At 50.6% G+C, this 22,398-nt stretch overlaps 1 protein-coding gene across 5 annotated transcripts in view; it reads right to left on the minus strand.

Annotated features, from left to right (window-relative positions):
* ANKFY1 (ankyrin repeat and FYVE domain containing 1) overlaps nt 1-22,398 on the minus strand; it is an 84,699-nt gene that overhangs the window by 5,176 nt on the left and 57,125 nt on the right. For all 5 annotated transcript variants that reach the window (XM_036078419.2, XM_036078421.2, XM_078067739.1 and 2 more), the window contains 14 exons: nt 22,083-22,282; nt 17,306-17,403; nt 14,007-14,235; nt 12,989-13,087; nt 12,614-12,767; nt 11,848-12,016; nt 11,016-11,134; nt 10,267-10,423; nt 9,390-9,590; nt 7,733-7,909; nt 3,387-3,534; nt 2,841-2,931; nt 1,656-1,780; nt 134-280 (listed from right to left, as the gene is read on the minus strand). In XM_036078419.2, coding sequence (XP_035934312.1) covers nt 134-280; nt 1,656-1,780; nt 2,841-2,931; nt 3,387-3,534; nt 7,733-7,909; nt 9,390-9,590; nt 10,267-10,423; nt 11,016-11,134; nt 11,848-12,016; nt 12,614-12,767; nt 12,989-13,087; nt 14,007-14,235; nt 17,306-17,403; nt 22,083-22,282 — 2,114 coding nt within the window. The remainder of the gene's footprint in view (nt 1-133; nt 281-1,655; nt 1,781-2,840; nt 2,932-3,386; nt 3,535-7,732; nt 7,910-9,389; nt 9,591-10,266; nt 10,424-11,015; nt 11,135-11,847; nt 12,017-12,613; nt 12,768-12,988; nt 13,088-14,006; nt 14,236-17,305; nt 17,404-22,082; nt 22,283-22,398) is intronic.

A 22,398-nucleotide genomic window follows, 5' to 3' on the forward strand; every position in this document is an offset into this window, starting at 1 on the left:
AGCCCTCACGGAAAGTCCTATACGGGGCCAGGAAAACCGCGGGTGCGTTCTGGGGTTCCGAGGTCACCAGGACATCTGAACGACCCACGCCGTGACTGTGTCTGCCCTGGAGGGGCAGGAAGGAGCCACTCACCTAACAGTCTAAACAGAAGCTGCTTGGTGGCAACCTGGTAGTTGAAGATGTTGACTCCCTGGTTATTGTTGACCCCAAGGCGAGCCCCAGAGCGGACGACGGCACGGCACAAGTTGGCATTCCCTTTCATGTATGCTAAGAGCAGCACTGGAAAACAAAACCACAGGCAGGGCTCCTTCCCACCCGGGCCCGGCTGAGGACAGGACAGGCCCTGACCGCGTGTGTCGGCAAAGTCCCCACGCACACTCTGGGGAGACGTCCACGGGAGATGCAGCTCTGCCCAGTTGAGGGCCACAAGCCCGGGGCCACTGAGCGCTCTGCTCCAAGAGAAGTGAGCGGGGCCACACGCTGAAGAGAACACTGGCACGAGCACAGGGGTTCAAAGCTCTCTCGTTACACGACATAAATACATCTAAAGACCTGTGACGTGTGTACACATGGAGAGAAACATCGGCACGGGCTCATACTCCAGAAGTCCTTCCACCCCAGGGAGGCCTCTTGTGTGCAGGCACCGGCCCCGTGGGCGCCCAGGCTCCGGCCAGGCCTGCTGCTGGCCCCTCGCTTCCCTCCCCGGCACCCTGCATTTAAATCCTTTCACTTCATTCTCTGAACGGTGCAGTCGGACAGGGGTTATTTCACATGAGAAAGAGGCACAGAGAGGATACAAAATTACCCAGTGTCACCACCCAGAACAGGGCAAAGCCAGGCACCAGGACCCAGGCCTGTGTACTCGAAGCCTGGGGAGAAGCGCCTGCCTGCCCGTTTCCGGCTCCTGGACAGCGGCCTGCGTGGCAGCAGGTGCTGGGCCCGCAGCTCACTCCCGCGGCCGACTGCCTCGGGCTCAGGCTCATCACAACACATTCATGGGGTGAGACCAAGAACGAAGACAGAATACTTGGTGCCGTCTAAGGTTCGGGACGCTCCTGGGAGACTACACCGCTGCCAAAGGCCGAGGCAGCTCTGTTTGGCGGGAGGGAGAACGCACGGGAACACGGCAGCAGCACAAGGCTCCGGAGCCCCGGACTGGGAACAAAGAGATGTGGGTTTCACCTGTTTCCCTACTTGAAAAATGGGGACACGCTACCTGCACTGCTGACAAGAATATAAATGCAAGAGTCCATCACAAACGTGGTGACAGCTACACGAATTAATGCCGTGACCGTGGGCAGCCGAGCAGCTGTGTGTGTAACTGGCCACGTTTTCAAAGCCCATCAACACACACTGCAGCATTCCCTCCTTCTGAGGCGTGTGCAGGGACAAAGGGGAGAGGAGGACCAAAAACACAGACGGGCAGGCGTGCGGACAGGAGTATATGGCCTGGGAGCTCTAGACGCTTCCGACGTGTGTGTGTCCCAAATGAGACACTGTGGAGCGCCGCGGCAGCACCGGCAACAGATGCTCCGAGAACCCCGCCCAACGCGCCAGGCGGAGCGCCCTTCGAGGGTGACATGTGCGCCCGGGCTCTTGTCCTTCCGGGAAGCGGGAGCCCAGCGAGACGGGACATCCTCGCAGGCTGACGTACCTGTGTTTCCTTCCGCGTCCGGTTTATCCAGAGGGTACTCAGGCATGCACTCCAGGAACAGCTCGAAGATGGTTGCCGCGTTCTCTCTGCCATACTGCCCCAGGATGTGCAGTGGTGACTGGCCTCTGACGAAGCAAGTGGGAAGAGCTGGGTCACAGGTCAGCCACAGTCCCCACGCACAGATGTAACCTGCACTCTGTGATGCCGGATAAATCTAAGGACACCTAGTAGGTCACAGAAGTTTTTCCACAAACTATTTTTCAAAAAGAAACATTCTGCGGTACCAAAATTGGTCAAGTGCCCTAGTGGCCAGTTACTTCTTTTTTTTTTTTTTTTTTAATTTTATTATGTTACGTTAGTCACCATACAGTACATCATTGCTTTTTGATGTAGTGATCCACGATCCATTGTTTTCGTGTAACACCCAGTGCTCCATGCAGTATGTGCCCTCCTTAATACCCATCACCGGGCTGACTCATCCCCCCACCCCCCTCCCCTCTAAAACCCTCAGATTGTTTCTCAGAGTCCATAGTCTCTCATGGTTCATCCCTCCCTCCAATTTCCCTCCCTTCATTTTTTCCCTTCCTTCTCCTAATGTCCTCCATTCTAGTCCTTATGTTCCACAAATAAGTGAAACCATATGATAATTGAGTTTCTCTGCTTGACTTATTTCACTTAGCATAATCTCCTCCAGTCCCATCCACGTGGATATAAAAGTTGGGTATTCATCCTTTCTGATGGCTGAGTAATATTCCATTGTATATATGGACCACATCTTCTTTATCCATTCATCTGTTGAAGGGCATCTCGGCTCTTTCCACAGTTTGGCTATTGTGGACATTGCTGCTATGAACACTGGGGTGCATATGGCCCTTCTTTTTACTACATCTGTGTCTTTGGGGTAAATACCAAGTAGTGCAGTTGCTGGGTCATAGGGTAGCTCTATTCTTAATTTTCTGAGGCACCTCCACAGTTTTCCAAAGTGGCTGTACCAACTGGCATTCCCACCAACAGTGTAAGAGGGTTCCCCTTTCTCCACAACCTCTCCAACATTTGTTGTTTCTTGTGGCCAGTTAGTTCTACAGCGTGGACCGGGGACCCCTGCAAGGCACAGTGACCGCAGCTGTGAGGGGCAGGCCAGGAGACGTGGAGCCCAGGCCTCTGCTCCAGACCACACTTACTCACCGTAGATTAAAGGCTTCAGCGTCCACGGTGCACTCGGTCAGGAGGACCCGGATGTTGTTGAGCCGCCCGTGCATGACAGCAAGATGAAGAGCTGGAGAGTAAACCCTCTTACTGTGCAAGCCCAGGAGCCCACACAGGAAATATGGACTGCTCACAAACCTCCCCTGGAACGGGACGAGGCTGGAGCAGCCCGTCTACTCACACAGCCATCCCTTCCAGTCTTCACCACCCCCCAGGACGGAGCTGTGCATACAGCCTTGTAAGACTGTGCTTTCTGCTTCCACAGTCACCCAGAGCTGAGACTTCATGGTTTTACCGCAAACCGCTTTAGGGCTCTAGGGTTACCGAGCAGACGGAAAGCTGCCCAGGAATGGTCCGTGGGAGGGCAGACGCCCAGCCCAGAGCCCTCCCTGCTACAGCTCTGCTGCTGTAACCAGCCCCCCCGGGGGGTGGGGGAGGGTCAGGGTGTGGCACACCTCCACCTCCAGACTGGGGGCACTACTGAGGGCACTCAGCATGGGGCACAGGGGGATGACTGGCGACTACCATTATTTCCATTCTCATCCAGAGCAGCGAAGTCCACTGCGTTCTCCAGGAGGACAGAGCAGATGGTGGGCAGGTCCTGCTGGGCGGCGAGATGGAGGGCAGTCTGGCGATGCTTCGTTAACTCATTCACTTTGGCTCCTGCAAGAAGCTGTGGAAGCTGATTACACGAGCAGCCTCTCCACCACAACCAGCGAAGGCCCCACTCACAGGGGGCCAAGCCTGCCCGTCTCCAGACGCACATCCGCCTGGCTGGCACCACTGGGAGCACAGGGGCCTCGCACACGCTCCTGGGGAGACATAAGCCAGCCAAACCCGTCCCAAGCGGAAAGCGGCAATTATCAGTATGTGAAGAAGCCATTCCTTAGGACACAGAAACTCTACATCTAAGCCTTCTGGATAAACTACGCAGGATGACAGTGACATTCACCATACTGCGTAAGGGTGTCCACTGCTTACAGTAACAAAATGAGATCACAAGAAGGGTTCAGTTATGAAAATTACAGGATGTCTGAACAATATAATAGGTAGCCATTAAGATGATAAAGATTTATAGTTAAACATGCAAGGATGTCTGTGATAGAGTAAGTAAAAAAAAAGGCCAGTTCGAAGACAGTAGGACAGTATGATCCCGTCAGCAGAGAGAGAGAGAGAGATGCACGCACGCACACACACTCTGAAGGTATGTAAAAGCACATATACCAAACTCCAAGGAGTCGGGGATAAAAGGGAGACATGACCTGCTTCATTATCCTTACATGCTTTACGTTTTTCCCCACTAAGCATATACTATGTTTATATTATTTTTTGTTGCTATTAAGATTTTATTTTTAAGTAATCTCCACACCAAACATGGGGCTTAAACTCACGACCTCGAGATCAAGAGTCCCACGCACCAATGAATGAGCCAGCCAGGTGCCCCTCCTATATTACTTTTTAAAACTAAGAAATTAACCCAAAGAATTACAGAATCAAAAGCAGGAAGGACCTTTTGACAATATTTTCTGACAGGGTTCCAGTCTGCGGCCAGAGCCCACGGTGCCTCCCCCGCGGCCTGAGGCCACCCTGGCCTCTGCGTGTGCGGACACTGCCTCTGGGAGACCAAGGCCCTGCTGAGCGGCTCTGGTTCGGACCCTGCCTTCCCAGTCCCAGCCTCCCTAGACCTCTGGGCGCCCAGTGAGAGCACGTACAGGTCCAGGAGGACAGAGAGGGGCATCCGTGGCCACGAGTGCTGCATGCATGTACTGGGGTTCACAGCTAACCTCAGGTTGGTTAACTGGGGAGAGGGGGGTAGGTCTGGGCAAAGGCACTCTTCCGAGGCGAACAGGCTCCAACATGAAGCGGCACGGCCACAGTTTGATCAGCTGTTTCCAGGGACTCCCACCACCTGTGAGGTCAGGGAGGCAGCACCGCGACCTTGAAGGGGCCATGACCCTCTAACCTGTCGAGGCTCTCAGACGGATGGACACATGGCCTGACTGCCTGCTACTCTGAGGCCCACCTCTGCCCCCGTGGCTGGTCCCCACACCCAGTCTGACCCCCCGCCAACCATTCTCCAACCCAGCTCATGGAAACCGCCCTCACACCCCACCACAGAGGTAAATGCTCTCTCAGCTCTAACACATAACAAGTCATAAAGGTTTTCGAAGAAGTCTTTTTCAAAAACAAAAATGGGATAGGGGCGCCCAGCTGGCTCTAGTCGGTAGAGCACCTGACTCTTGATTTCGGGGCTGTGAGCTCAAGCCCCACACTGGGCACAGAGCTTACTAATTTAAAAAAGGAAAAAAAATAAAAGAAGGTAGGGCACCAAGCACCAGTCGAGTGCCCCACTGGCTAGTTGTGCAGCATGTACTGGGGCTGATGGGACAGCAGCCGGCCAGGTGACATGAAGCCTTCGCCCTGGATGTGCTCTCAGCTCAAACACTTGCTTGGCTTCTCCTCACCAAAAGGATAAAGGCTGCTCACAGTTCTTGGTCTGCAGTGTCACACCCTACAATCTGGTCCCTACCTGCCCCTCCAACCACATCTCCTACACTCTCCCCAAATGTCAACCAAACCTTTCTAGTAAAAGCACCCCCATGCACTTTCTAGTCTCCACACCCTTGCTCAGACCGTTCCCTGGCCTGCATGGCATTATGTCACACTGGAAAAGGCAGGCTTTGCAGTCAAACAGAAATGGCTAAAATCCCAGGCACACTACTGACTACCTCATAATCTTGGGGGAAAAGTTCTTTCTCAGCTTACATTTTCTCCTTTGTAAAATGTAAAAATTTTCCTACACCTCTCTGGGTGGTTTTGAGAATTAAGAGGTGGTAAGCTCCTTGACATCAGTCTTGGCGGTGATTTTTGGATCTGACTCCAAAAGCAAAAATAAACAAGTCAGGCCAGAAACTAAAAAGCTTCTGCACAGCAAAATCATCAACAAAATGAAAAGGCATGACCTACTGAATGAAAATATTTGCAAATCATATATATGGTAAGGGGCTAACATCCAAAATACATACAGAACTCATTACAACTCAATAGCAAATAAATAAAACGATTTAAAAACAGGCAGAAGGACCTGACAGACGTTTCTCCAAAGAAGACATCCAGATGGCCAATAGACACACAAAAAGATGCACTCATCATCAGGGAAATGCAAATCAAAACCACGGTGAGATACCACCTCACACTAGTCAGAATGGCTAAAATCGACAGCCCAGGGAACAGCAGGTGTTGGGAGGATGCGGAGAAAGGGGAACCTCGTGCACCGTTGGTGGGAATGCAAGCTGGTGCAGCCCCTCTGGAACAGTATGGAGGTTCCTCAAAATATTAGAAATAGAACTACCCTATGATCCAGTAATTTCACTACTGGGTATCTATCCACCTTAACAACCACGTTAACTTTGATAATCTAGACCTGCTTCTGGCCTCCTTGAGAGTTCTCCACAGAAAGGAGAGGGAGCCGCCTCCCGAGTCTGGGACCCCGCCTTCTCCTCACAGGTGCGCCCACCTCACACCGCACAGCTAGGGCCCTCACAGACGCACAGGCGGCCCGTCACTGAGGGCTGGGCCTGCAGCCCCGCCCCCTCCCACAGCCCACCCAGCCCCAGGCCACCCCCAGAGCTGTGCACGTCCTGTGTTGCTGGAAAAACACTATTCTGAAAAGCTATCTGCACCCCCCTGTTCACTGCAGCATTATTTACAAGTAAAGCCAAGACATGGAAGCAGCCCAAGCGTCCATCGACTGATGAGTGGATAACAATGTGGTGTAAATACACAATGGAATATGACTCAGCCATCAAAGAGAATGAAATCCTGCCATTTATAACAAAATGGATGGAACCTGAGGGCCTTAGGCTACGTGAAGTAAGTCACAGAAAGACAAATACAATATGATCCCACTTATATGCAGAATCTAAAAAAACAGACAAAAAACCCAAACTCATAGATACAGAGAACAGATTAGTGATTTCCAGAGATGGGGTGAGGGTGTTGAAATGGGTGAAGGGGGTCAAAAGGTACAAACTTTCAGTTACGAAATACTAGTCCTGGGCGTCTGGGTGGCTCAGTCAGTGAAGCATCTGTCTTCAGCTCAGGTCATGGTCCTGGGGTTCTGGGCTTAAGTCCCGCATTGGGCTCCCTGCTCAGCGGGGAGCCTACTTCTCCCTCTCCCTCTGCCTGCCGCTCCCCCTGCTTGTGCTCTCGCTCTCTCTCAAATAAATAAATAAAATCTTAAGAAGAAAAATAAATAAATAAAATACATAAGCCCTGGGGCTATAACGTACAGCATGAGAACCACAGTTAATACCATACTGCATATATGAAAGTTGCTAAGAGTAAATCTTCAAAGTCCTCATCACAAGAAAAAAATTTTTGTGACTCTGTGTGACAGATGTTAACTACACTTATTGTGGTGATCACTTTGCACTATATACAAATACTGAACCCCTGTGACGTACACCAGAAACTAATATAATGTTCTATGTTGATTATAGCTCAATTAAAAAAAAAAGACTAATTAAAAAGAGAGCACGCAAGTGCACACACGTGGGAGCGGCCTGAGGGACCTGCCGCATGCCCGGTGCCGGGCGCAGACGTGGGCCTCCCTTCCCTCACGGCCGGGCCTGCCTCAGCCCCCGAATCCTGCTTTCCCTCAAGGCCTCCCCCGGCACCCGCTGCGGTCGCTGCCCGCTGGGCTCTCAGGACACTCTGCCTACAGACATACCTGCTTTCCCAAGCACTGGCTTAGCACCCCAATTCATGCCGGCCTTTCAGAAAACCTGGCAAAACACCTGTGATGAGAGCTTCTGCATGCGGCACGACCCGGGGTCCACAGTCACACGCAATGTCTCAGTGACACTTACCAAGTTGCGGACAATAATCTCTGAGCCTGCTTGGACAGCGAGGTGCAAAGGGGTCAGCTTGGAGGCATCCTGGACTCTGGAATTCACATTAGCCTGGACGCTGATCAGGAACAGGACGCTCTCAATATCAGAGTTCTGAACTGCCACGTGCAGAAAATTCCGGCCCTTGTTATCCACCTAAGGCAACAAGTGGGAGCCCAAACATTAGTGGGTTCCCCTTGCAAGAGCGCCTCCTTGAGCACGGGCCAGGGGTGATGGTGTCACCAACCCCTCGGGTCCAGGAGGCTCCCTCCCAAGAACCAACACTGCACGTGCCCCCGCAACAGACCCTCTCTGCACGTGTGCACCTGACCACATGTGCGTGGCCCTGGCACCCTCCAGCAGCAGAAACTGATTTGGAAAGCTGAGCAAGAGACACCCTGCAGGACAGGAAAAGGAAGGGGTGCTCGGGGAAAAAGGTAAAGGCGAAGACTAGTCGCGGAGTCCCCTGCTCTAGCTCGGGGACAAGCACCGGCACCCTCACACCGCAGCTGCAACACCAGCCTGACCCTGAGCAGTTCCACAAGTTTCTTCCTTTATCGAGCTACAGGACACCAACACACACGGCGGAGGGAGCGTCCAGCGCGCTGCGGACGCTGCTCTGCTCACACGCAGCAGACGAGCTCACTCGAACCAGACCACAGAGAAACTGCAGTTACTAGAGCCATCGTGTCAGCGTGAGCGCTCGGGAGAAGTGAGGGGGCAGCAACATGCCACACTCGCGGGGCACACGCGTGCACACGCACACACACACGCACAGCACGTGCCGCTGTCCGAGGCGGTGTTTCGACAAAGGACTCTGATCCACTGTGCCTGTTCCACTCGTATGTGAGGACACCTGAGCGGCTGCCCGTTCCCAGCACGCGGCAGCACCTGCACAGGGCTGAGGCAAGCACCCACACAACTCGGTCACACGCACACGCTCAAGAAAGGGGCGTGGGGTAGCCTGAGCGACCAAGCGGCGGTCTTCCCCGTGCCAGCATTTCATTTTGTTCAGCTGCCAAGTTTCCACATCACTGTCATCAGCGGCCTCTCACGGGTCCTGGCAGTGCTCTACGGGCCGGATGGGACCCCAGCCCCGCCTCGGACCAGCCGCGGCTGGCACTTCCCGCCCTGTCCGCACCGCAGGGCAGCACTTCACCAGCCGCACTGAGCAGCTGCGGAAGAACCACAGAGAAGGAAAGCCTGAGGCTGCTACACTGGGCAGTGACAACTCCTCAGAAACTTTCTCCCCGGAGAGCTGCCCCAACATCTCACCAGAAGCTCCTCCTGGTCCATTCACATCTCCTGAAGACCTTCATTACCAAGGCAATGAGACCAAGCAAGAGCACATGATGACACCACTTGGGCATGCCACAGAATTCCTCTCCTGGGGCCTGGCCACCTCCAACCTCCCTGTGTGTGTGGCACCACTGCGTGGCTGACACGGGCAGCCAAGTCTCACCTGGCACTGACAGTCCGTTGGAATGGCCAGACTTCAAGAGAGGGGAGAGTAATTTCAACACAAATGTCTTTATGGCTAGGAGACCTGTTTGGCTGAGGCCATCTGTTTAGTCTCCACGTAACGGGTTCCCCCAAGCTCGGGCCCTGTGCAGAATGTTGGGGGCGGGTCCCTCACCTGCTCGGCAGCCCCAGACTCTCGCTTGAGGATGGCCTCAGCTGCCCGGTTATTCTTGTAAGTCATGGCGCAGGCAAAAGGGGTCAGCCCCTGTCTGTCGCGGACACTCAAGTGGATATCGGGGTGGGAGATCAGCAACTGAATGATGACGCTGTGCTGGTTGCTGATGGCCACGTGGACAGGTGCTCTTCCTTCTGCATCCTACAGGGACAAAGCACAATTTCAGTGTCCAGATGAAAAGAGAAACTCAGGAAAAATAGGAAGGGGATCAAATCAAATTTGGTTCTGAGAACCAATATTGCCCCCCTGTGTTTGAAATCAGCTTTTAAAGAGGCCAAGCCCAGAGGAGACCAGAAGCCACCGCCATCACCCCCACGCTCCGGTGACCCAGGGACACAAGCGTAATTGGTTTAGAAGACGTACGGTCACCCTCACCTCTGAGACCACTCCCCACCCTGCAGCCTACATCAGTCCTCACAGGCTAGGACACCGAAGAGCACCAAGGAACATAACTCAGGGGTGCCCCACGGAGCTACCGGAACATTCTCAACACAGTACTCAGCTTGAGACCAGGACAAACTCTCTCAATGGAAAGGTATAACCAACGGAGGTAAGAAGCAAAGAGAAGCTGGAGAAATGTTCCTCCTACTGTAGAAAGGACAGAGGCACAAAGTGGGAGAGTCTTCACCTGAAAGCCTTACACTTACTAGGCAGGCTGTATGACCCAGAGGAAGTCACTCCATCCGCCTGTCCCTTAGCCCCACTCACAGCCAAGCCGAGGCCCAAGACCGAGAGTCTGCAAGGCCCCTGGCAGTTAAGAGATTTCCCTAATTCTGCAGCCAGCATCCATCTCCCTGGAAAGAGAAATTCTCCATACCTGTGTGTTTACATTGGCACCGAATTCCAGAAGACACTGGACTGTCTCTTCCAGCCCCCAGGAAGCTGCCAAATGCAAGGGGGTCTGCCCATCTCTGGCCTCCTCCTCCCCTTCTCCATTAGGGCCGGGCTGCCTAGGACTGTTCACGTCGCAGCCACTGAAAGCAACAGGGAAATGAAAGGAAGGCTTCAAGAGCCAGGCTTCCAACCCAGCCAGAGGCCTGCTGATAAATGCACAGTAGCAGCCTCATCCAACGAAAAAGCTGCTGCTGCCAGGACTACTGTCTTGGTCACAAATACTGACGTCTGGGTCCCACTCTCATCAATTCTTCTTTGGTCTTAGGGCAGCCTGGGCACCAGAACTCTTCAAAGTTCCCCAAGGGATCTGTATGCACTTATAATCTGCATACCACTGCTCTAAAAGTTCCTCCCAGGCACGCTGCACTCCAAGTGTGCTGTGGACTCATGCACCTTCGGTGGGGGGGGGGGGGGAGGTGTCCCATAGGGGCCATCTGGTTTCCTCCACCCCAGCCTCCTGGCTGCATGGTGTGAACTGGTCTGACTGGACTCTGGGAGCCTCTATGGCCTCCAGAGCAGGAAGCTGGCTCAGCTTCTAGACTCTGTGATGTGGGCACCCAAGCCCTTCTCCTCAGAGGTGGGTCAAGTGCCTTAACTGGGGACACCAGACCAGCCAAGCACGCCAAGACTACAGCTGAATAAGACACGAGGAGACACCTGGGGTTCTCAGACCTGCGAATGAGGAAGCAGGCGGTCGACTCATTGTTTCCATCAATGGCCCTGTGCAGGAGCGTCTGCAGGCACCCACTGGGCCCCGGGCCCCAGCACGTGGCATCACAACCATGTCTGACCTGCAGAAAACACAGGTTACTCCCAAACACTACCCAGCAAAGTAAACATTTTATCACTGAGCTCTATGTACACCACTAGATTCATTTCTTTCAAGTGAGATACAGTTGAAATTAACTGCTAATTCTTTTAATCTGTACAAACGCAGATTAAAATGTGCTTTGTGCCAGGTCCTGTGGGACGGGTTTGGGAAATATAAGAAAGACAGAAAGACAAGTTTATCATCGCCCTCAGGAGCTGTGTCCCAGGAGGGAGAGAAAACACACACACTCCCCTGGCCTCAGCGACATACCCGGAACTCACAGGTAATCTCAGTACAACTGGGTGAGACCCCCAGCTGGAAAATGCACTACTGTCACATTTCAGAAACCTGAATGAGGACTTCCTGGGCCTGTCTTCTGAGTAAGGGAGACAAACCAGAGATCTGGGGACTTATCACTACGGTAAGAGTGAGGGCAGCCCACATCCAAGGACTCCCGAGGAGGCACCTCAGCTCTCTGGCTTCTTGGTAGTTTTGGTAAAGACAGTCTACAAGAAAGTGTTGGCCAAGGTTACGCTGAACTGCAAGTTTCTTTAACAGGACTTTCCACCACTCATCCTTGACCCAATTGGCTGCTTGGCAGATCTCCTGCTCCCTGCTAGGCAGGCACTGAATTAGTCTTGGACACGAAACACCCCCATGTGTAACCAGAGGCGGAAGCTCCGCTCATCTCACCAGGGTAGAGGCGATGTCCTCCAGGCTGTTTGCCAAGGCGAGCCACAGTGGGGGGTTCCCCTTCTCATCCGGCACGGACATATCCGCTCCCCGGGTGCATATGGCGTCCACTACGAGTGGAAGCTGGTTTCTGATGGCCAGCTGAAGGGCTGTCTCCCCGTCCTGAGTCCTGCGAGGACACGCACACCAAAACCAACGTTTGTAGCTGGAGCCAAACGATAATGCGCGCCCTCTGGACATCCCAGAGGCCAGAACCCACATGACTCACATTGATCAATATTCTTTCAGAGCAATTTAACCTGTCAAGAGCATCTGTCCCTTCTGCCTTTTTAAAAAATATAGCTGTGCCATCCTAGTGCACCCAGAAGGTAGGGGACCAACACCCCAGCACGGTGACACCTCTTGGGCATCCAGCTGCTTCCAAGAGCATCTCAATAAAATGCCATCACGGCTGCCTACTTGACAAAACATGTCTTTCACCTCAGTCAGTCAGGGTCACCTGACACTGGAGATAAATTCCTCCGAAAATACAGAAATAATAGAAACTTAAGTCTGTATTTCTCCCCCGAGGCTTTCTGACAGCTCATTTGTTGGAACGTTCTTCGTTATGCATGAAATCCCTCTCTCAACAATGGCTTCTGGACTGTTCTTCCAACGAGCTCTGGGCGGTAGCGTGGCCTGCTCCTGAAGGGTTCCCCTCCACCACCCCGCAAGCCTCAGTGAAACGGGAGCTGGTACTGTGGCGGAGAGTGCTGCTCCGGCCTACCGGACGTTTATGTCTGCCTGGTGCTCCAGGAGGAAGAGCGCGCTCTTGCTGTCCTGCCGCTGCATGGCCGTGTGCAGCAAGGTCTGCCCGTCCGACATGGCGTCGTTGATGCAGGCCCCGGAGCCCAGGAGCTGGGCTGCGATCGTGTGCATGCCTGGGACACAAACAGGCCCTGACTGCCCCACGGGCTCAACATCTTACTGCAACACACACCCCCTCTCGCCTTCTCAGAGCCGGCAGGTTCCACAGGGTATTACAGGCTTAACCCAAACCCAGTGATGAGCGCAGCCCCTCCATGCCTCCCTCCCTCCCCTCTCCCCCACCATTCCGACGCAGGTCTGTCTGCAGACGCCAGGAGCCTCAGGCACCCCTTACCAGTCCATAATGCCAGGCCCAGCACCGTCTGGTCTCGGGAATCCTTGAGGCTGAAGTCCGGAATGATTTGCAAGTTGTTGGTGGCATGAAGAGCATTAGCTAAAATTTTTAAAGTTAACAAACACTTGATTTCACCATCCCATGGACCACGCTTAAAGTATTCAAGAGCATAAGAGCTAGTTTCCAACTAACAGACTGGCTAGAATACAATCACCTCTACACAAAGAGAGTTCATAAATCTTGTCGGGGGTGGAAGCCCAGAAACCTGGTATTTTGGAGCAAAGCTTATGGGAAAAACGGAAGAGTTTTTAAAGCTTAAAATAGTGAATCTTCACAAAAGGAAAACAAACCCACTATTGAAACACATAATGATTACCTGACTGCTTACGAGAGTCAAAACCATGGCCTGGTACTGCTTTCCTACCATCTTACCACTCCCGTGAGGACCCAGAGAAAGGTGCACTCTACCTAAAATCTCGCTTCCTTCCACAAGCACAAGGCTGAACATGCTGACCTTCACAAGGATGGGGCAAGAGGAAAACAAGTTCCAGGACAGGAAAGAGGAAAACCCGAGGATGACTTTCTGAGGGAAGTGGGCCTCCCACGGCAGGGGCTGCCCTTGGTCTTCCTTCCCGCTCCTCCCATGGTTCACCTGCCGGGGAGGCTGAGGCAGGTGACAGAACAGCCGGCTTGAGCAGCACCTAGGGCTGCAGGGTCCTCGGAAACTGCTCACACTGAGGCAGAACTTTGGGAAAACACCCAACATGAGAGAGTAGTCATCACCGGTTCTACAACCAAAACCTAACAGGTGGAGTGGGCAGGCTCATCCTAATACAGGGAAACAGTGGTCAGGAGCCAGACTACATGCTTACCTAGTTTGACCTGGAAGGATTTGGGGGCAAGAAAATTCCCCAATGGAAGGATCATCGACTCTGTAACTGCTCAGAACTACTATACTGTTAACGACTCAGAACTCCTGTTCAAAGGTCAAGGTGAGGAGCAGTTCCCAGCCACCCACCTTTCTGCTCCAGGATGACAGACACCACATCCGGATGATTATAGGCAATGGCCATGTGCAGTGGTGTCTGCAGACAGACGCTGTCCAGGGAGCTGGTCGCAGACGCGGCCTCCTTCGGCAAAGGCGGGGCTCCGTCCGTCTGCAGGTTCGGGTTGGCACCCTGCTGCAGGAGCTCTGCGGTAAGGCTGGCCAGGCCATACCGACAGGCTGTGTGCAACGGTGTTTCTCCCTGAACAGAAGCAAACGGCCCACCTCAGAGCACGTTCAGGAGGGGACTTCCCGTCACAGGGCGCTAACGACAGCCTGTGTGTTGAATCGCGGGTCCCTGGGGGCAGTTGCAGCCCTTGGTTTATCCTGTCACCAGCTGACCATGAGGCGTCCACACCTACAGGTCTGTCCCTCCCTTCCCTGTATGATCAGCCTCCATTTATTTAATGTCTGCCCAAGTGCCCTCCAAACACCCTGGCCCCTCCTCTTCTACGTGTCCAAGAACCTTCCTAACCACCCTTCCAACAGTTATTACTAAACAACCTCGACGTGCCACAGAAGGAAGCCCCAGGGAGACTGGCAGAGCCTCAACTGCAGCCCCGTGGGGACAGGGCTAAGGGGGGGCACCGCGCCCCTCCCACCCCACCCCCACTGGTCTCTCTGACCGGCTCACATCAGCCCCATCTTGAACTCGGATCAAGTCCTCCTTCCACCACTTTTTAAAATTAAAAACATTTTAACCTGGTATTCCACATACTCGATTCACTATTTAAGAGGCACAAGAACATATAGTGACAAGTTTCCTCCCTGCCCTGTGCCCACACCCAAATCCCCCCCCAAGAAACCGTGGTACCAGATTCCTGCGTCCTTCCACGGACAGAAGAGTCACAGAAGGACAGGTACACAAACACACACCGCATCTTTCCACCCAAGCGGAAGGAATCCAATCGAACACGCTGCCCTGCTCCTTATTCTTATGGAAGCTATACCTCATCCCTCTAGAGTCAAAGACTCAACAAGGCTCCTTGTGAAACACACTTCCTCTTCCCTAAAAAGAAATTTTCACTTTTAACTCTCAGCTGGGTTTCTGTATTCTCCGTATTTCTAACTAACATGTTTCTGTTGCCACCACCCAGTTTTACAGGCTCAGGTACTGTATGTGGACCTCCCACTGCTGTGTCCTTGTGTCACGGGACTCAGCCCCCCCCGCCCCCACCAATGCGCCCTTCCCCATCGACCTGTGTCGCAGTGTGGAGGGCCTCACCGAGCGTCCTGTGTCCTTGTGTCACGGGACTCAGCCCCCCGGCCCCCCAACACCCCCTTCCCCATCGACCTGTGTCGTGGTGTAGAGGACCTCACCGAGCATCCTGTGTCCTTGTGTCACGGGACCTAGCCCCCCGCCCCCCACCAACACACCCTTCCCCATCGACCTGTGTTGCAGTGTGGAGGGCCTCACTCAGTGTCCTGTGTCCTTGTGGCACGGAACTCAGCCCTCCGCCCCCCACAAACACACCCTTCCCCATCGACCTGTGTCCCGGTGTGGAGGGCCTCACAACAGTGTCCTCCTCTGTGGGACCATCTTCTGCTCCAGCCCCCTCCCCTCCACATTCGCACTGGGAATGCTCACTGGCCCCTATGACCCCACCAGAGTCTGCAAGCACAGGACTGTCACGCCCAGACCTCCATCTGACATCTCTGCTCAACAGTCACAAAGTCAAATTCGCTATGCAGCAGTTCCTCCTCCTGGCAATTCTCGTTCTCTTCATGGCTGCATCTGGCTGTTCCACCCCCTCTTGACCCTGCTTCGCAGAGCCCCAGCTGGTACGAGTATAATTCCATAAACCCTTTGAAGCCTATCCCTGTAGGTCCAAATTCAGTATCCAAGGTCAGTACTACTCGCTACCAGTCTAGGTGACTCCCACCGGCCCCGGCCTCGACCTCAACGGTGCACCCACTGGGCCAGCTTCCCAGGACCACTTGTCTACTCAAAACCCTTCACATGGATCTTCTCTTCCCATAGGATAAAGTCCAAAGAACTCAACCAGCATTCCAGACCCTTCTCCACTGTCGCTCTTACTTGCCTTCAAATCGGGTCTCTTGAGGTGCATCTCAGGGTTCTCCCTGTTTTGTTAGGAAGGGTATAAGCGAAGGAACGGCTGGTAGACAATGTGAGCTCCATACCATGAGAAATGAACAGTGGGCAAAACTGATGATGCCGGAGGAGACAGACACAGACAGACACACATAACGGCCGAAGCAAAGTCGAGGAAGCCACCAGTGCACTCAGGGACATGCTGCTGCTCAGCTCGAGAGCAGGCCGTGCACGGTTTTAGGTGCAGAAAGGTGAGCACATTGAATGGTGGAAGAGGATGGTGTTGCCATCTCCCCTGAGCTTCCGAGACACTTCGGTGTGTCTCATGCACAAGCTTACTGTGTGTACTGCCTTGCCCGGCGCTGTTAAGAGAGTGTGCAACCTTCCATCCTAGACCTGAGTCTTAATGCTGGCTCCGTCACTGGTGAGCCACTTAACCTCTCAGAGCCTCACCGTTCTTTGCCCTGAAACGAGGGATTTGGACATGTCGAGAATGTTCCTTCCAGGTCCACTCTGAGAATTAAAAGAACCGACATCCTCAAAGCTCTGAGCACAAAGGTGCAAAGTAAACGTGACCTTAGAGACAAGCACAGCCTCCCTATATGAAAATAGCAGTGAAAATAACATCACATAGCACCCGATGTCCTAGCCCATTATGCTAACAAGCACTTACATGCGCCCTTTCCTTTTCCCTAATCCACACCTGATGAAATCAATGTGAATCCCATTTTGCAAAGAAGGAAACCGAAGCTCACAAAGGGTCAGTAACTTGCTTAAGATCACACAGGGCAGGGTGAGAAATGGGAAGTCTTACCCCAAGGCCATGCTTGACCAGAACACTGTGCAGTCTACCTTATGAGCCTGAGACCCAGACTAAATAAGCACCCGCACAGGAAAGATTCTGTAAACCAAAGTATTATTAAAAATGGAGATTCTATGATGGTAGTTTGTGCGTACGAGCCTGGCAGTCTCCAGCAGACCTAGATGTCCACAGCATCCAGGTCAGGACCTGATATTCCACAAATGTTTAGGGATTGGTTGCTGAATGAATCAACCGACCAGTATCTGGGGACAAAACATCCATTTCACCCTGGTTTTCTAACCAAGTACATGTATGATCAGACAAAAACTGAAAAAGAAGCTATTTTTTGCCACACAACCAGTGCTGCCTTTCTTGCATAGACCCACCCTGCTCCCCTGGCCACCCCGGCACACTTACCCACTTGTTCCTGTGATTGACCTGGGCACCACTGGTCGCCAGGAAAAGAGCCGCTGCCTCATTCCCTGCTTCAGCCGCCCGCTGCAGTAAGCAATTCCCTGGGGGACAGTGAGCACACTCGTTTCCATTTGCACAACAACAAGCCCCTCCTCGCCCACCTTCCACAACGGACAAACCCATATCCCACACCCACGTCCACACAGGCCCTCTCTGCATATGGACGCAGACACCGGATAGGCCTGGGTGGAACAAAGACTTGGTATGGGAGTCAGGAGACATTCATTCTTTCAGAGTCTGCCACTGGACGCCGCCCGGGGCCAGAGGTGAGTTCTGTCTCCTGCCGAGGATGGGTTAGAACGCGGTTTCTCAGTAGTGGTGCTGCTGCCATTTTGGGCCAGGGGCTCTTTGTTGTGAGGGGTCTGTTCTGCATACGGTATGACAACTAGATGCCAACAGCACCCCCAGCCTTGCTGTAACAAGTATGTCTACAGATGTTGCCAAAAGTCCAGGGGAGGGGGACAGTTGTCTGAGAACCTCTGGACCTAGAATGACCACTTCGAAGACAATGTGAGCTGAAGTTCTACCAGAAAATGCCCTTTACGTTTTATCCCTAAGGCCTTAAATATGTTTGTTCTTGGCTTAGAAATGTTTTGCTTAGCACTGTTTCCTAAATAAAAATCTTAGGGAAAAAAAACATGTATTTTCTTCTTTCCCTCATGGAATGTTTTTAGCCCCAAAGCATCGTTTCCCTTTCTATTAACATCCATTTCCTCTTCGGATAAACCCAGAATCTCATGTGCTGCAGCTATGCTATTTGAAAACTCAAATTAAATACCAGAACTAAAAATAGGTAAAGAAATGGGACATGGCTAAAATCAACAACACAGGAAACAACAGGTGTTGGCGAGGATGTGGAGAAAGGGGAACCTCGTGCACTGTTGGTGGGAATGCAAACTGGTGCAGCCATCTGGAAAACAGCATGGAGGTTCCTCAGAAAGTTAAAAATAGAGCTACCCTAATTGCCCTACTAGGTATTTACCCAAAGAATACAAAAATACAGATACGAAAGGGCATATGCACCCTGATGTTTATAAGTATTATCAACAATAGCCAAACTGCGGAGAGTCCAGATGTCCATCAACAGATGAATGGATAAAGAAGATGTGGTGTACACACACACACACAATGGAATATTACTCAACCATCAGAAAGAATGAAATCTTGCCATTTGCAATGACATGGATGGACCTGGACTGTATTATGCTAAGCGAAATAAGCCATCAGAGAGAGAAATACGATATGATCTCACTCATGGAATTCAAGAAAGAAAACAGATGAACACAGGGGAAGGGGGAAAAGAAAAGAAGGAGAGATGGAAACAAACCATAAGAGACTCTTAATGACAGAGAACAAACAGGGTTGCTGCAGGGAGGTGGATGAGGGATGGGCATTAAGGAGGGCACTGGGTGTTGTATGTAACTGATGAATCACTGAATTCTAATCCAGAAACCAATATTGCACTGTATGTTAACTACTTTAAAAAAAAAGAAAAAAGAAAAAAAAGAAATGGGACAAACGCTTTGTTTTCATGCCATTTTTCCTTTTCTCTCAGAGACTGTGATTCCACCCCTAGCTGAGAGCCACCCTAACTTAGAGACCCCTAATGAGGGTCCCATCTTCACTTCTGTAGTCATTCTGTGGCACACAAAACATGAACATGGGCCTCCCCATCAAATAAAGATGACCTTCAACTGCTAAAACATTATGCTGAGGAACATGCATTCCATGTATAAGGACAATTAGAACAAGGAAAAAATAATAATCCTGAACTCGCACTAAAACTCAAAGTATATAAAGTAAAACTGACAGAACAAGCAAGACAATGGATAAATCCATAATCACAATGAGGAATTTTAATATACCTCCCAAAACTGACAAATCAAGCAGTCTAACAGTAAGTTAATGTGTAAGATCTACACAGCATGATGAACATGCTTGATGCATGGACATAAGCAGAGACTAAGCAGGACATAAACAGTGAAAGAATGCACATTCTTAAGCGTCTGCCTTCGGCTCAGGTCATGATCCCAGGGTCCTGGGATCGGGTCCCGCGTCAGGCTCCTTGCTCAGCAGGGAGCCTACTTCTCCCTCTCCTCCCTGCTCATGTTCTCTCTCGCTATCTCTGTCTCTCTCTCTCAAATAAATAAATAAAATCTTAACAAAAAAAATTCTGCATTCTTGTCAAGTACGTATCAAGCTTTCATAAAAACTGGATCTGCAGGGCGCCTGGGTGGCTCAGTTGGTTGGGCGTCTGCCTTCGGCTCAAGTAATGATCCGGGAGTCCAGGGATCGAGTCCCGCACCAGGCTCCCTGCTCTGCAGGGAGTCTGTGTCTCCCTCCCCTCTGTCCCTCCCCCTGCTCCTTCTCTCTCCCTCACTCTCTCTCAAATAAATAAATGTTAAAAATCTTTAAAATAAAAAGACTGGATCTGCAGGAACCTAACATTCAAGCCCTAAATATCAAAGAACTAATTTCGTATATAATGCAATGATCATATAATATGATTACATTAGAAAACAGTAAAATTATGGCCAGTAACTACGATACCTTTATAAATTAAGAGCAATTTAGTAACAATCTCGTTTCCAGAAGCTTTTCCTGATCCCCCTGGTGTGGAGTGCCCTGCCTTTAGCTTTCATGTCACCAGAGGGGTGATTTAATTTGATCTTTATTTTTTTTTTTTTTTAAAGATTTTATTTATTTATTTGAGAGAGAGAGAATGAGAGACAGAGAACATGAGAGGGAGGAGGGTCAGAGGGAGAAGCAGACTCCCTGCTGAGCAGGGAGCCCGATGCGGGACTCGATCCCGGGACTCCAGGATCATGACCTGAGCCGAAGGCAGTCGCTTAACCAACTGAGCCACCCAGGCGCCCTAATTTGATCTTTATTTAAATTATTAACTTCTTTCAGGGAAAGGGCTGTTTAATATCCATCCTTTTTTGGCCCATTCCCCTCATCAATGACACCCACCCACGCTTTATACATAGCAATACAGATTACAATGGGATCCTTCTCCTTAAAATATCCCCATATTTTATTTAGTCAGATCAAGGAAATATCCACATTAAAACAGTGGTTCTCAAAGTGTGGTTGTTGGATTCCTGGGGGATCCTGAGTGTCTTTCAGGGGCCCATGAGGTCAAAACTGTTCCCGTAACAGTAACGCTGGATGTGTGCTCGTCCCCCAGCAGGTCACACTAAGGCGTGAGCACAAATAAACAAGGAATCCCAGCATGTACCCATAGTCACTGCATTACTCTTTACCACCATGCACCAGCCAAAAAAGGGGCAGTTCCTTGATAAAGCAGTAAAAATTACTAAATTTCTTAAATTTCAACAAGTACCTGTCCTTTTAGAACTCTGTGTGACATTTCATTTGTAACTGGGAAAATCCAATAAAAGGATATTCATTTAGAAAATAGCTATGACTTTAGTAAACATCTGATAAGAAAAGCACAAAAAAAAAAAAATACATACATAAAATAAGATACATTTCTGTGTGACAAAGTAAGTAGCATGCATAAAACCGCATCCGCGGCGTAACGAAGTCCCACAGTGGTCTCCAGGAAAGGCACGGGAGCCACTGTTTAAGCTGCAAGCTAAGCTAGCAGTTTACTTCATGGAACACAACTTTCATGAAAGAAGGACTGATTAACAAACTGGTTATTTAAACAGGAGTATCCGACAGACATTTTCCTGAAAATGAACAATGTGAGCCTATCTCTTTAAGAAAAACAACTGGCAATATTGTACCAAATGATAAAATTTGGATCTTGCAAGTGAGTATCAGAATTTTGGAAAACTTTTATCCAAAACTGCAAGTTTGGCAGCTTATCAACACTGGAAGACTTTTCTGATGAGATCACTGATGATATTAGTAAATGCCATTCTAAAATACACAAACATTTGGAAGATTGGTGTACTCAGTGAACCACTATTTTTCAAATAATCAAGTCATGATGTTATAAAATCATGTATGGAGAAAAGATCCATTCAAGCACAAATGGACCACGGATTTTCATACACCAGAGTATGAAGAATTCATTGACACACTTTCAGATTCCACATTGCAACTGACTTTAAACTATCACTTGGTCAATTCTGCTTGCTATAGAATCTAAGAAACACATCCACAATTATCTGAGAAGGCTCTAAAATATGCCTCCCTTTTCCAGCTATATAACTGTGTGAGGGAATGTTTTCTTTACATACTTTAACCAAAACAACTTATCTCAAAAGGTTGAATACAGATCTGCATCTTGTATACAAGAAACCAGTCACTCTTGCAACTAATTGTGTTTTGAACATTATTCTTCATAAAAAAATGCTATGTTAAACATATAATGGTTTGTTATTTTTTAAATTAATTAATACATCTTTTAAAAATTTCAGTTTTAATTTCTAAAATGTTACATACTGAAGCTATAACCCACCGAAACTAAAATACTTGGGGATATAATTTTTAAGAGTGTAAAAGGAGTTCTGAAGCTCACTGCACCAAATAAATGGAAGTGTTTCTGCTTAACAGACTCAGAGTCTGGTTGAACTTCTTCAAGCGTAAGATTAAAAAAATAACTCAGGCTTTTACTACAGTGAAAAGCACAGACTGATTCCCCTAATACTATGCCATTTGTTTTCTAACTTTCTGGTACAAGTGCTGATGTGATGTTTCATGGACCCCCGGACCTGAGCCCCAGCTCGGGGGGTCCACGTGTTACCTGTGACAGTGTCCGGTGCGTTGGTGTTGCTGCCCCTTTGGATGAGTCTGGCTGCAAAGCTGTTCTCATCAAATGAGGTCCCATTCACCACCGGGAGGTCTTCGAAGGGGTTCACCGAGTGGTCGGGAGACACGGTGACGTACTGCACCGCAAGCCACAGAGCTGTGCTGCCCTCGTGGTCTTTCAGTTCCAGATCCAGCCTGAAGTAAGGAAGCAATGCGAACAGCACATACAATCCTCTGCCAACAGCCTCATCGTCTCTTCATGCACATTTTGAATGACAATTTCTCGTTGACTTTCACTTATTACCATTCAC

The sequence above is a fragment of the Halichoerus grypus genome, chromosome 2, assembly GCF_964656455.1.
Source record: "Halichoerus grypus chromosome 2, mHalGry1.hap1.1, whole genome shotgun sequence".
NCBI lineage: Eukaryota > Metazoa > Chordata > Mammalia > Carnivora > Phocidae > Halichoerus > Halichoerus grypus.